Below are 15,958 nucleotides of genomic sequence, written 5' to 3' on the forward strand. Positions count from 1 at the left end.
ATCATATACATTGACATATTAAGAGATAATTCATCATATACAGTGACACATTAGGAGATAATCCATCATATACAGTGACACATTAGGAGATAATCCATCATATACATTGACAAATTAGGAGATAATCCATTATATTCATGGACACATTAAGAGATAATTCATCATATACATTGACACAATAGGAGATAATCCATCATATACAGTGACACATTAGGAGATAATCCATCATATACATTGACACATTAGGAGATAATCCATCATATACATTGACACATTAGGAGATAATCCATCATATACAGTGACACATTAGGAGATAATCCATCATATACAGTGACACATTAGGAGATAATCCATCATATACATTGACACATTAGGAGATAATCCATCATATACATTGACACATTAGGAGATAATCCATCATATACATTGACACATTAGGGGATAATCCATCCTATACATTGACACATTAGGAGATAATCCATCCTGTACATCGACACATTAGGAGATAGGTCTTGGATGAAATATCTTCTCATGGGGACCAGACTAAGGTATCAGGTTTGTTAAGATCGTTGACCTTGACCTGATTTCAGGTTATGGTATATAATGATATACTGATCTGTATATATATACATATATATGTTAGTTTTCCAAACATTCAGATGGTTAATGATGTGAAAATGTCATTTGGAGTAGAACAAAAACTGCAGCCTATCAATACATTTTGGAAAGGAGGATAATTTTCAGCTGAGGGTGCTATCTTATATGTATTATCTATGATCTGAATTATGATTTAAACATTTTTAATGTTAGATAACAACCTCTTGTTCTACTCTGTAGCATCCTCTCTATCATGTGTACAGTGGTACGTGTACTACACATCGTCAATGTCAATCAATCATCTATAAAGATAGATATTACAGAAAAATTTGTGAAACTTTTGTTTTATCTCAGAATATATCCAGGCTTCAGTCGACAGAAATCAGTAATTGAATGGAATTTCCATTAATATAGTAATAAAAATGGTATCTCCTTAATGTCATGTCTGTTTATTTTACTCTCCGGTAAATATCTTTTCTTGAAACTTCAGTTTTTTCCCAATGTATTCTATATAATTCAACATCTGATAATGTCACCTATTTTCATATGGGCAACGCTTAATATCACAGATTTTGATGACCATCACAAAAAAACCACAGGTAAATCACGGTTAAGTAAGGACAGGAACTATGGCTTCATGCCTGAACGGCTTTACGTCACACCTGGACGGTGTTATGTAAACATCATCACCGCCATACTGACCATCTGTACTATACTGAAATTTCCAGGGATGTTATCACTTCATTTGAATTTTCATGGATATTGAGAGTTGCCTCATTTTGGATTTTTTTTTTTTTTTATTTAACATGGAATATTGATACATTGAAAAAAGGGAAAGAGTTCCTTGTGAACCCCCCACCCAAAATGACTACCAGTAAGCTATAATAAGTATCTTAAAGGGTTTATTTTAAGGGGTACCAAGAAAAATTGGGGCATGATCTTAAAATTAACCCTTTCAGACACTGGTATTATATTTACCAGGTATGATAACCCATTGGTAGCCTCTTTGGGTGGGAGGTTCAAAAGGAACTCTTACCGAAAAAAGGACTTAAAGGTTCTACATTGAAAACCGTCTCATGAAATTCTTTACATTCTCAAGTAAAATAATCACATTCTTACATTGTGTTGATTGTATTTGAAGCTGGAAAATAAATCAAAGGGATTATTGACATCAATTTCGATATAAAAATCCTTTCAAATCCAATATTTGAATATGTTAATAGTCATCTACATTTTTTTATTTCAGATTTTGATGTATAATCATACACTCTTTATCCCAAATATAGGGGGAATGTAGTGTACAATATTTAATGTGTTTATCTCTTCATAATTTCTATTTTCAGATTTTTTGAAAACCAAATGTTGAATAATGCTGAGAAAAGTTTAGAAGCTACCTGCAGAATTCAGAAAAAAATGCATGTCTCATGCATTTTGTTTCATTTTTAAATTTAGATTTTCATATATATTTTTTTTAATTTTACACCTTAAGTTTTATTTTTTATTACCTACATGCATGGCTACAATGTGTGCTTGTTGTAATGTGTGTTGCATGTTGTGTTTGGTAAAATCTTTGGTTGAAACCCACAAAGGATAAAAAGTACAAAATCCGAGAAGTCTTTTATTTCAAATAAAAATTCATTAATAAAAAGATTTCCAATGAACAAAAAAATTTGAACATTTTTTTTTATTAAATCAAATACAATTTTGTTTTATTTCCTTATTTTCTGATAGACAATAATTAAGAATTTAATATGAATTTGAATTAGAATTGAAAACATGATGTTTAACCTAAATATGAACTTTCCAAAGCATGTACTCCATGTGTGGGAAGGATTTACAAACAATTTACACAAGTGTAGTAAATAACACATGTAGATATTGTGATAGACACTCTTACTTAAACATATTTCTAGTGAATTATTTGTGCCTCATTAAGTATGTACTGGACACAGTATACTTTTCTTGAGGGGCAAAATTGATTGATCTTCTCTTGTTTATTTTTGTGTTTCCAACCACTAAGCTGTTTTTCTTTTGACAGTCGATTTTCAGTATAAAATTTTATAGAAAAAATGGTGAGGATAACTTTGATGCCAACACAGCACTTCTGTAGGTCATTAACACAGCAATGATGGTTACATAGTGGGACAACCAGATTAGTGGTGACTGGATTATAACCATGACAACCAGATTAGTGGTGACTGGATTATAAGTGGGACAGTCAGATTAGTGGTGACTTGATTATAACTGGGACAACCAGATTCGTGGTGACTGTATTATAACCATGACAACCAGATTAGTGGTGACTGGATTATAAGTGGGACAGTCAGATTAGTGGTGACTTGATTATAACTGGGACAACCAGATTCGTGGTGACTGTATTATAACCATGACAACCAGATTAGTGGTGACTGGATTATAACCGTGACAACCAGATTAGTGGTGACTGGATTATAACTGGGACAATCAGATTAGTGGTGACTGGATTATAACCATGACAACCAGATTAGTGGTGACTGTATTATAACTGGGACAACCAGATTAGTAGTGACTGTATTATAACTGGGACAACCAGATTAGTGGTGACTGTATTATAACTGGGACAACCAGATTAGTAGTGACTGGATTATAACTGGGACAACCAGATTAGTGGTGACTGGATTATAACTGGGACAACCAGATTAGAAGTGACTGGATTATAACTGGGACAACCAGATTAATAGTGACTGGATTATAACTGGGACAACCAGATTAGGAGTGACTGGATTATAACCATGACAACCAGATTAGTAGTGACTGGATTATAACTGGGACAACCAGATTAGAAGTGACTGGATTATAACTGGGACAACCAGATTCGTGGTGACTGTATTATAACTTGGACAATCAGATTAGTGGTGACTGGATTATAACCATGACAACCAGATTAGTGGTGACTGGATTATAAGTGGCACAGTCAGATTAGTGGTGACTGGATTATAACTGGGACAACCAAATTAGTGGTGACTGTATTATAACTTGGACAATCAGATTAGTGGTGACTGGATTATAACCATGACAACCAGATTAGTGGTGACTGTATTATAACTGGGACAACCAGATTAGTGGTGACTGTATTATAACTGGGACAACCAGATTAGTAGTGACTGGATTATAACTGGGACAGTCAGATTAGTGGTGACTGGATTATAACCATGACAACCAGATTAGTGGTGACTTGATTATAACTGGGACAACCAGATTAGTAGTGACTGGATTATAACTGGGACAACCAGATTAGTAGTGACTGGATAATGGGACAACCAGATTAGTGGTGACTGGATTATAACTGGGACAACCAGATTAGAAGTGACTTGATTATAACTGGGACAACCAGATTAGTAGTGACTGGATTATAACTGGGACAACCAGATTAGTAGTGACTGGATTATAACTGGGACAACCAGATTAGTGGTGACTGTATTATAACTGGGACAACCAGATTAGTAGTGACTGGATTATAACTGGGACAACCAGATTAGTAGTGACTGGATTATAACTGGGACAACCAGATTAGTGGTGACTTGATTATAACTGGGACAACCAGATTAGTAGTGACTGGATAATGGGACAAGATTAGTAGTGACTGGATTATACCTGCGACAGTCAGATAAGTAGTGACTGGATTATAATTGGGTAAACCAGATTAGTGGTGACTGGATTATAACTAGGACAACCAGATTAGTAGTGACTGGATAGTGAGACAACCAGATTAGTGATGACTGGATAGTTAACTAGATATTGAGGATTAAATAGGGATACACATGTTTTATAACAGCTGACAAGTTCCCAGAGTTTGGCTTATTTACAAGTTATAACCTTCTGTTACAGTGGATTGTACCTGTAATGAGAAGGGCTCAATGAGCATTACCTGTAACCCCACTACCCGCGAGTGTCGCTGTAAACCAGGGGTCGGTGGTAAACAGTGTAACTACTGCCTCCCTGGCTACTGGGGACTGGCTCTCAACCAGGACAGCGTTGGTTGTGTTCGTAAGTCTATACTGTGAAATTTAAGCCATCTTTTTGAACCAGATAAATGGTTCTCTACATTTGCAACTTGTTAATCTACTATAATAAAGAAAGGGAGATAACTATTGTAACTGATTCTTCCTTATTTACCTCCCGTGAGTAAATTTTTTTTTTTTCTGTTTTTTTCTTTGTATTTTTCAGTTTCATAGAATGAGTTAATTAAAATGGTTGGAAATTATTTTGTCACAATGTATTAACCATTAAAAACTGACCAATATTACTTCTGGCCAAGACTGAATCTGATGTTGACTGTTGACTCTCTTAAGCCTGTAATTGCCACACACTGGGACGTCTTCGTGGGGACTGTAATCAGTCCACGGGAGAGTGCTTCTGTCGACCTAAAATAAAAGGTGCAAAATGTGATCGCTGTCCAGATGGTAGCCGCATAGTGTCAAGATATGGATGTCCGAAAGGTAAGCATTCCATGGAAGTTGGGTCTGTTTGTTTCTTTTAAAAGGTTAAGGGGTCAAATGAGGGATATTGCTGAAATTATGCCTGAAAGTGCTTGCTCTTCCCTTACACCTGGGGTGGGAGGGGGGGTTTGGCTGAAATTTTGGTTTACGATGCTACTCTTTTCTAACGCCAACAACTGCCTGAGTCATTAAGCACAAGTGACATCCATTTTTTATGTCAGCTAGTTGATATGACAAGAACAGATAAATGCATCCCTAAATGGTTTAAAATCTTTTTTTCCACAACACCTGAAATTATTTCAATCAAATTAGGTCTGTATCACCTATCATCATAGGGAGGTCAATGATGTGGTTCTGCCAAAGGTGTAGTGGCTGTGAATTTGGTTTTTCTTAAAGGGTGTGTTGAGAGTGTGAGTATTCCTACCAAACAGTGTAGTGGCTGTTCATTTGTGTTTCCAAAGATAATTTCTGTATTTTCTAAATCTATAATTATTGGTCAAGGTATCTATAGCTACATTTATGTGAAAAAGTCTTCTCCATCAAGGAATGCAGTGTGTGTCTCAATGGAAGGTTACTTGTTAACTAAATCATGTGATATTTTACATACATTATTGTATTTATAGATCCTAATGTGCTGCCTACTCCACGGACATGCCGGGATGTACAATGCGATTTTGGAGGTACCTGTGTGGAGTTCGGAAATCGTGCCTACTGCGACTGCGAATCCTTGCCTTGCTTTGCCGAGGACTGGCCACGTTCTGTAACTGTGTGTGGAAGTGACCTTAACACCTACCAGTCCAAATGCGAACTGAAACGGGCTGCCTGTAACCAGCAGACAAACATCACTGTTGTGTTTATAGGAGAATGTGTATTCCGTGAGTATGTTATTGGAAAATGTGGCATCCAAGAGTATGATACTGAAAAATGACATCTCAGCTCGGAGACAAATATGTTGCCGTGTAGTATAAATATTCTTCCTCACATTATTGGTACAAGGAGCATAATTAGTGAAAGATCAGTCGTCCATCCATCCTTAAATCTTCTTCTTTAAAACTATAAGGAACTGAGTATTGATAGTAAGTCTAGGTTGGAGTCCAATATATTTTCCTTATATGAATGACATTGAACTATTTTCAAAGTCACAGAGGTGAAATAGGTAAAGAAATTGAATAATCGTCTCCCCATGATCCAGAAAATCTAGTCTAGTCTATCAATGGGTACCAGAGTTAGAGTGTCATATAGATGACCTTGGTATATCTGTAACATCATATGGGTCAAATATGTTTTAATTACTACAGAATATTCTTCTTAAGTTCCTTTTGAACACCCTGAATCTGAATATTTTGCCAGGAAATATTTAGGATAGAGTGTGATAATTGTTTTTCTTCTTTTTTCCTTTTTTCGTATAAATGATGTTGACCTATTTTGATTGTCATAAACTGTAAGAATTATCGGAAGTGTCAGAAAATGCAGGATCCTGATATTTGGCCAAAGTGCTTTTCATCGTTCTCTCTTAAAAATGATTATGATCCGTAACAAAGATCTAAGGTTTCAAATGCTTAAAATATTTGAGAAATTTCCTCTTAAATTCCATCTGAGCCAGAGTTTAAGTATATGGTGTTATGCTAGCAAGTATCCTGGGTGGAACAATATAACTTTCCTGGTATAAATTACATAAATGTACCTTATTCTGTTTTCAAGGTCAAATATGTCAAATATGTTTAAAACATGTTAGAAAGTTCTTCTCTGCAAGTTGCAAAAGACCCAGAATTCTGATATTTAACATGGGATAGCGTGTTAGAAATGGTCTTAATCTATAAGAATTGTTTCAAAGGCAGAGGCGTCAAAAATATTTATAAACTTTAGGAATCATTTTTAAAAGTTCCATAAAAAATCAAGGGTACACCTGATCATTTTCAAGCAGGTGCTTGGGGTAGAGTGCTACAGATTTTCCTCTTTTAAATGACCTGCAAGGTCACAGAGGTCAGATTTGCTCAATATCCAAAACCTTTTCTTGAAAACCAGAGCAGTAATTAAATACCATGAACCATAGCACTACATTTAATTTGTGATGTACATTGACTTCTGAAAACAAAGATGAAAAAACACAGTTCATGATTTTAGATCTGTGAGGATAATTCTGTTCTAAAAATATTTCTTGTTGTTTTTAATGTAGAGAGAAAAACCACGGTATCACCATTTATGAATGGGAATCCTCGACGAACACCCCACTACCATGCTACCACTCCAACAACACAACATGAAAGGCCTCGAAGCAGTTACAAAACAACACGGCATGCTGGACCCCCTCCACCTGAGGTCAGCAGTGAGGTGACGCGGACCACTGCGCGACCTGTCACCAACCCACCTCCTCTTGTTGAAGGTAACCCTGTCATTACACCTCTATGACCTGTCACCAACCCTTCTCCTGTTGTTGTAGAAAACTCTGTCGTTATACCTCTCTGACCTGTCACCAACCCTCCTCCTGTTGTTGTAGAAAACTCTGTCGTTATACCTCTCTGACCTGTCACCAACCCTCCTCCTGTTGTTGTAGGTAACCCTGTCATTACACTTCTATGACCTGTCACCAACCCTCCTCCTATTGTTGAAGGTAACTCTGTCGTTATACCTCTCTGACCTGTCACCAACCCTCCTCCTATTGTTGAAGGTAACTCTGTTGTTATACCTCTCTGACCTGTCACCAACCCACCTCCTCTTGTTGTAGGTAACTGTCATTGCACCTCTCTGACCTGTCACCAACCCTCCTCCTCTTGTTGTAGGTAACCTTGTCATTATCTTTTTGATTGTTTCCAAATGGGTATTTGGAAGAACATTGTGAAGAGCAGAGTTTAAAACAATCCCAAATTAAGTTGCCTGGTAAGATCATGCTTTTATAGCAGGCTAAAACAGTCCATGTTTAGGGAAAAAAAATATTTCCAAGATTTAAGGAAACATTTTGCTTTCTTGAACTATTTTAGGCAAAATTTTGGACATCTGCCTTGATGACACATACTGCAGTGTTCAAAACAGCCACTGTCACCTGGGGATTTGTACCTGTTGGGATGGCTACATACCTACATTAGATAACACACACTGTTCAGGTAAGTCTTATCAACTGGAAACACCTGTTGTTATTAATCTGAATTTGTGTTTCTGATCATTATTATTATAAGGGAGTCATTTCTGCGTTAATACGCGAGGAGAGCCAGTTGCGAATTCAAGCCCCTTGATGGATTGCGATTATTTGTAAGAAATGCCTCGTGATGACATCCGTGCTGATTTAGTTACTGCTATATACTGATAGCCCATCATTTGCGAATTTTAAGTCATTTCTAGATCACCGTTCTCGAATTCATGTATTCCCGAATATGTCTGAAAGGTTTCGTTCATGAAATCAAGGATTCATGACATCATCTAAGTGATTTACAGTATTACAGCAATTTCTCCTGTATAATAAAATTCATGTTGATGTGGATTAATCTTTTATCTGTTAAAGATCGTATTTTTTTGAAATTTTGCTAATTTTGTTTTTTTACTGCTGTTACACAGAAGTGAAACAGGTACGTCCTAATCATTCTCACCTGTATGACCAGTCAGCCTGCTCCATAAACCCGTGTCGTAACGAAGGCTTGTGTGTCCCCGATGATCTCCTTGGTTATCGATGTTTGTGTCCCCTTGGAAAGATTGGTCCAAACTGTAAAAGAGGTTAGTACTCTCAACTTTATATAGGCCGAGGTATGTTTTTTTTCTCTCTGTATTTCATAATGGCTGACCGTTCAGTTTTCCAATTGTGGTTAAAATTGTGTTAAGTACAAAACCAAAATGAATGACGTGAATCTATATGGGTCTGAAGCATTCTTGGGTGAATGGGTGTCAATCTTATATAAACGTTAGGTCATTGTTGCATGGGGTAGAAGGGTAGGGCATCGCGAGTTCTTTAAAATCCTACTTCTCCTGAAGGAATAACGGAAATATTGTATATGAATTTGGTCTGAAGCATTATTTTGAGAAGGGTATTCAGTTACATATAAACAGTAGATTCTGGTCCCCTGGGTTCAGAGAAGCAGGATTAAATCATGGAAATAGAGCAAATTCATTGAAATCCTACTTCTCCATTAAGAATGATTGGATTTGCCCAAATTTGGTCAAAAGTATTCTTGGTTGATAGGAAACCAAGTCTGTATAAGGATTGGTTCTTTGAGCCAACAGGGGCTGAGGGATGGGGCCAAAAGGGAAATTTTGCAGGTTCTTTAAAATCCTACTCTGCCTATAAAGCATTCATAGATAAAGCAGAATCGGTTTTGTATAAATGGTAAATCTTGGTCCCTTTGCAAGGGAGGGCAGGTCCCAATAAGGAAAATAGAGCAAATTATCTAAAATTCAACTCCTCCTGTAGGAATGATTGGATTTTGCTCAAATTTGGTCTGAAATATTCTTGGGTGAAGGGGAATCAGTTATGTATAAATGGTGCATCCTAGTCCCCTTGGGAGTTAGGTATGTGGCCCTATTTTGGAAATGTAAGTTCTTAAAAATCCTTCTTCCATATAAGGATATCGTCCAGTCTTTATGAATAGTGAATCTGACTTCTGTTTGACCACCAGGCCAGGACCCTATAGGGAAATTGTGTCAGAAATTTTTTTGTCATATTTGAAATTCTTTATTAAATGGCTGAACAGCTAAATTAGCCAGGTGCATGATGCCAGCCCCATGTGCCTCTTGTTATTACCCTTAGGAATACAGTAATCCAGATGTGACTATATGTATTGTTATTACTTACAGACATAATTATCCAGGTGTGACTATATATGTATCTTTTTTTACTTATAGATGCAATGATCCAGGTGCCATCATTTACCGGAATGTCATACATGTCCGTCACAGAAATTAAAAAGGCTAACGATGATCTCACTATTGAACTGAGTTTCCGCTCTCTGAATGCTGATGGTCTACTTCTGTACAGCAGCCAATTTGTCAACGGAACCGGGGACTTCATCTCCTTAACACTTATAGATCAATACGTAGAGTTCAGGTAAAGTATTTACAGAACAGTCATTAGTAGCTTGTTATACACCGGTATTTATGAGATATTTATCGGTCATTCTGTCAGGTGTGTTAAGTTTAGGACTTTTAGAGCCTTCAAAGCGAACTTGTTTCTGTTATTTGATTTCCAGTGTGAAAATTTGATCCCAAACTGGAGATTTTTGGAGTTGATTACTGTACAAATGGTAGGAATAACATGCTTTAGCAAAAACATGATGAAATTTGAATAAAATAGCCAATAGTCTCAAATTCTGTGGGAAATTTGAATTGGAGATCTTTAGTGTTCTTGTTTTGACCTCATGATAAAAACCTTTAGTCTATAGTTAGTTAGATGCTAGCCTCGTTCCCTATAGAAAACTTCAAAAATCTCCCACAGGTAGATTGTCTCCAACAAAAGTCTGCATTTTCATCCCAATTTCTTTCAGAATTTATTGCTACAACTCTGTACTGAAATTGTAATAGTTCATTTGAAAGTTGTTTGAATTGAATTTCTGGTTTTTTAACTTTGAAATTTTGCGATGTACTTTTTTCCTTCTTTTTTTCTGACTTCGACTAATATTACCTTTCCCACAAGGACTCAAGGTTTTAAAGTATCTAAAAGACTGATTGAAAGACGAAAATGGCTGACTGGTGGCCATCTTGGATTTTGACAGAATTTATCTTGAGAGTTGCTGGTTGAATCACTCTATATATAATTATGTTATCAATCAAACCAAATTAGAATGAAGTGGGAACAATTGTGTTATATAAGGAGTAAAGATTTAATTGTACCCTATTACTGTCAATTATTTCAACAATATCAAACATATTCATCAATATAAAGAACGATTAACAACTTGTATTTATCGTTTTTCAGATTTGACCTAGGTAGCGGTATAGCTATCATTAGAAGCCCAGAGAGGATACCCCTGAATGAGGATTGTCACGTGATTGCTAACCGTTTTAATCGTGAGGGGATGCTGATTGTAAATGATTTCCCAGGCGTTTCTCAGATGAGTCCTGCCTCGCTGGTCTCTCTTGATCTGAAGGGACCTCTGTATATTGGCTTTCTTCCAGAACACGCACGGCTGTGAGTTACATTTGTATCACTCAATCATCACTTTGTTATCCAAGCTTGATAAAATATTAGAAGGGGATATATGGTAATAATGCTGTCCCTATACTTCATTCCGTCTTGACCATGTCACCAATTTCCAGACAATAACACAAGTTCAAGGGGAACCACACCCATGAAACTGAAACTTCACACACTGCTTTTTTTAACAAGAGTATATACTTTTTAATTTTATTCAATTGTTTTTTTGTTCTTAAGGTAAACATGAAGGTCACTGTTACTATAAATAAACAATGGTCCTGATCACCATTTCTGGACATTAACACAAGTTCATATAGTTTGTTTAAACTCAATCATCACACACTGCTGTTATATTGGGAGTACTTGTATGAGATTATTATCAAGTGGGCGAAGCTAGATGGGTTTTTTCATAGAATAATGAAAAGAGAAAATTGATGAGTCAGAATGCTGCATTTTGCGTACAAAAAAACACAAATTAATTATATGTGGATATTGAATTTTTCAGTGGTCTGGAAAGAGCTGGTGTGTACGATGGATTTGTAGGATGTGTTATGTCACTCCAGGCGAGCACATCTCAGCTAGCTAAAGTGTATGACTTGACGTATCCACAAGTAACAGCTGATATTTACGAGGCCAGAGATATAGGTAAGGCAAAGCCCTATGTCAGAATCACGGAACGTGTAATCAAGGACCTGTATGATAAATTTGTATAACACATCTATATAATCTTTACCTGTACACAAATGTCCTTATATGACACATCTATGTAGAATTTACCTGTACACAAATTGCCTTGTACAACACACCTATATAGAATTTACCTGTACACAAATTGCCTTGTACAACACACCTATATAGAATTTACCTGTACACAAATTGCCTTGTACAACACACCTATATAGAATTTACCTGTACACAAATTGCCTTGTACAACACACCTATATACACAAAATACAGAAAATAAAACACCAATATAGACTTTTACCTGTACATTAATTTCCATGTGTAACACAACTGTACAGAATACCTTTACGTTAATTACCTGGTATATCACTCCTGTAGGGAATTTACCTTTATATGAATTACTTGGTAAAAAATACTTTTAAAGAATTGATCTTGAAACAAACCTGTATAGAATTAACACACCTGAACAAAAATCGCTTAATTAATTCTGGTTTATTAATTCCAACAGGTGAATGTGGCCAGAATCCTTGTTCCAGCCTTCCCTGTCAACATGGTGGGACGTGTCTAATGTCTGATGCTGAAATATTTACCTGTCTTTGTGAGGAGGGCTACACAGGTTGTGTGATTTCTAAAGAGTTTCAATAACGCTAGGGTTACCCTCATCTTAATGTGTCTTAATAATTTCTAGGTCACCCTCATCTTAATGTGTCTTAATAATTTCTAGGTCACCCTTATCTTAATGTGTCTTACTAATTCTAGGTCACCCTCATCTTAATGTGTCTTAATAATTCTTGGTCACCCTCATCTTAATGTGTCTTAATAATTCTAGGTCACCCTCATTTTAATGTGTCTTAATAATTTCTGGGTCACTTTCATCTTACTGTGTCTTAATAATTCTAGGTCACCCTCATCTTACTGTGTCTTAATAATTTTGAGTTTGCTCTCATCTTACTATGTCTTAATAATTTCTAGGTCACCCTCATCTTAATGTGTCTTAATAATTCTAGGTCACCCTCATTTTAATGTGTCTTAATAATCTCTGGGTCACTTTCATCTTACTGTGTCTTAATAACTTTTGGGTCATCCAGATTTATTTCATTTATCTTATATGAAAATCAAGACAAACATAAGTTGCTTCATATATGGGTATTAAATTATACATGATTCAAATACCTTCAGCAAACCTTTAAGAAAACAATTTTTTATATTTATAAAACATTATCTAATGATGTTCAATTATAGGTGTCAGTTAAGCTGACAATCATGGCTGTCAATCATATCTCGACTCTTTTGATGTGATTGCTGTCTGATAAGAGAAAAAATATGCAAGTGTTATAACACTCAAGTTTTGTGAAAAAACATATATTTTTTAAAACAACATTCAAAATAATCCATATCTCCATGTTACAAGGATATTTTGTCTTTTCAACCAAATTACGACTTTGTTGTGAAAATTCAACTGTGACATTTTACTATTCCCAGGAGACAACTGTGAAATCATCATGAATCCATGTGTGAGTGCAGTATGTCAACATGGTGCCACCTGTCGTCAAACACTCGGAGGTACTGGGTACGAATGTGTCTGTCCAGACAACCGTGAAGGAGAATTCTGTGAATATGGTAAAGATATTCTATAACTTACCTGAGATACAGAGTCAGTACTGTGGGATATTAAATACCTTTCATGCTATTTATGAACCTAAAGACCTAGATTCATTATACGTGATTAATCATAGGTTCCTGGAATATAAAACCAAACAAATTTTGCAAAAAAAAAATTACCTTGACCAATATTCAAAGACGCATGCAGGTGTATAAATTAGTTAAAATACTCAAAACATACTTCTTTGTATTACCTGAAAAACCTTAATTCATCACATTTATCCTAAATGTTCCTAGGATAAAACCTGATATCTTTAATAAATTCCTTTGACAAAGCCTTTCTTATCAGAAGCAAACCGAATAGATATACCCATATTCAAGTTCATGTGGGTCAAGGTAGTGAAAAATGCTCAAATATTTTTCTGATGGACCAGATCGATGGTTTGTATTCATAATATTTGCTGGTAGGTTGACCTTGGACAAAGTTGACTCAATGCAATGACCTTGATGATTATTTAATGTCACAGATGTTGCAAATTCATGTCAAATTCATTGTTATGTTATGAACAGCTGAGCAGATTTTGACAAAGTTTGATCAGAAGCATCCTTTGGTAAAGCATAATCCATTTTGTATAAACAATGGGTTTTACCACCTTGGTTGAAGAAGAGCAGGCCCAAAATATATATAAATCTTTGAAATACTTTTCCTTTAGATGAAGCACTTTCATTGAACTGTATAAACCAGGTGAGCAATACAGGCTTAATAGACCACTTATGTATTGTTCTGAAAAATGTCCTTGATATCTGTAGTCAAAAGAATGCCATTGGAAGAAATTACATTGAATTATCCTTACAAAAGTATTTCAATTACTGTTTCTTTTATCCCTTTCATTGCAGAAAAATTACATAAGATATTTGTTCCGGAATTTAATGGTAGTTCCTACATTCAGTGCCCTCTAGGAGATGTTAGCAGTACTGCACTCTCACTCAAAGTCTGGTTTTTAACACGTAAACCTAATGGTAAGTACAGAACTCTCTCTCCAAATGTGGTTTACAGTATGTGCATGTAAATCTAAAGGCGAGAATAGAACTCTCACTCAAATTCAGGGTTATGGTTTATTAACCTAAAAGAGAGTACTTGAAATATTCCTACACTGTTGGCAGTTCATGAGCTGGTAATTCACAATGGTTTTTGTAATGTTACATTGCAGTAAACCATACAATAGCAAATATGATATGTTTATCTAAATTTGAATACAGAAGTTTCAATGGTGATAATGAATTAATTTTAATGGAGAATAAAGTATTTCCAAGAGACACCAACAGATATATAATTGGGTTTTTGAACACCAGCTGGATAGTAGTTAAAATACACAATGATACCCTTAACTTAGTCATGATCTATATGTGATAAGGTTTTGGTGGTCATCAGTCAAGGTTGGAATTTCTGGGCTTTAGAACTTCGTTATTTTCCGCAGTTTGGCAGGGAAAAGGGGTACTAGTTTTGTAGAATCAACTCCTCCCAGCATTTTTGACGTAGAGGCTTGAAACTTTGTAGGATGTTTATATACATATGTTGAAGATGTGCACCTCCTATTATGGATTCATTCCGAAGAGTCAGTCACAAAGATCAAAGGTAGTTAGATACCTAATAGCTAGGGGTGGCAGTTGATATTATGCACAGTTTACATTACATGTACAGTGAAGTTGAAATTATCTTGCTTGATTATGAACAAGATTACATCCTTGGTATATGTTACAAAAATAGATAAAAAGGCATATTTTTGGAGCATCTAACATGTCCAACATTACTTGTCTACTTACAGGGGTACTGATGCATGCCAGCCAGTTTCCTCATGGACTCGGGGATTTTGTATCCGTAAACATCGTAGAGCGACACATCGAGTTCCGCTTCAACATGGGAAGTGGCACGGTGGTAATCAGGTAGGATGCCTGTACACTGTAAAACCTCTCTTATACACCACCAGTCTAGTACAATTTGTATCACTGAATTTCACTAATATAAAACTAGGCGTAACAAAATTACTTCCTAGATATTCCACAGTGCACAGGTGTCAAATTTAGGTCTCAGATCATTAAGGTATAAATATAGGTCTCAGATCAGTAATGTGTATTTAGGTCTCAAAACAGTAAGGTATATTTTGGTCTCAAAACAGTAAGGTATATTTAGTTCTCAAATCATTAAGGTATATGTAGGTCTCAAATCAGTAAATTATATATTTAGATGTCAGATCATTAAGGTGTAAATATAGGTCTCGGATCATTAAGGTATGTAGTGTCAGACTGACCCCACAAATACAATTACTGTATGTTAGTGAACAGGACACTTATTACCTGAAAAACATTCCATCAAACCTGTCCATAAGGGCCACTCACAGGAGAGAAATTTGACCTCGATATTTAGGTGGTCTGTACACAGAAGATTCTCAATTTCTACGAGTTTAATTATATGTGAATCAAA

The 15,958-nt window shown here is 35.8% G+C and overlaps 1 protein-coding gene across 1 annotated transcript in view; it reads left to right on the forward strand.

Moving 5' to 3' along the window:
- Positions 1-15,958, forward strand: part of LOC132552970 (agrin-like) — a 43,006-nt gene that overhangs the window by 19,284 nt on the left and 7,764 nt on the right. The window contains exons 6-18 of the mRNA XM_060217172.1: positions 4,465-4,623; positions 4,929-5,075; positions 5,699-5,954; positions 7,256-7,458; positions 8,054-8,176; positions 8,625-8,780; positions 9,903-10,104; positions 10,972-11,184; positions 11,696-11,835; positions 12,383-12,490; positions 13,357-13,494; positions 14,374-14,496; positions 15,303-15,420. Of these exons, the coding sequence (XP_060073155.1) occupies positions 4,465-4,623; positions 4,929-5,075; positions 5,699-5,954; positions 7,256-7,458; positions 8,054-8,176; positions 8,625-8,780; positions 9,903-10,104; positions 10,972-11,184; positions 11,696-11,835; positions 12,383-12,490; positions 13,357-13,494; positions 14,374-14,496; positions 15,303-15,420 (2,086 nt within the window). The remainder of the gene's footprint in view (positions 1-4,464; positions 4,624-4,928; positions 5,076-5,698; positions 5,955-7,255; positions 7,459-8,053; positions 8,177-8,624; positions 8,781-9,902; positions 10,105-10,971; positions 11,185-11,695; positions 11,836-12,382; positions 12,491-13,356; positions 13,495-14,373; positions 14,497-15,302; positions 15,421-15,958) is intronic.

The sequence above is a fragment of the Ylistrum balloti genome, unplaced genomic scaffold (genome assembly GCF_031769215.1).
Source record: "Ylistrum balloti isolate Yb309-2 unplaced genomic scaffold, AGI_CSIRO_Ybal_v1 Utg370290, whole genome shotgun sequence".
NCBI lineage: Eukaryota > Metazoa > Mollusca > Bivalvia > Pectinida > Pectinidae > Ylistrum > Ylistrum balloti.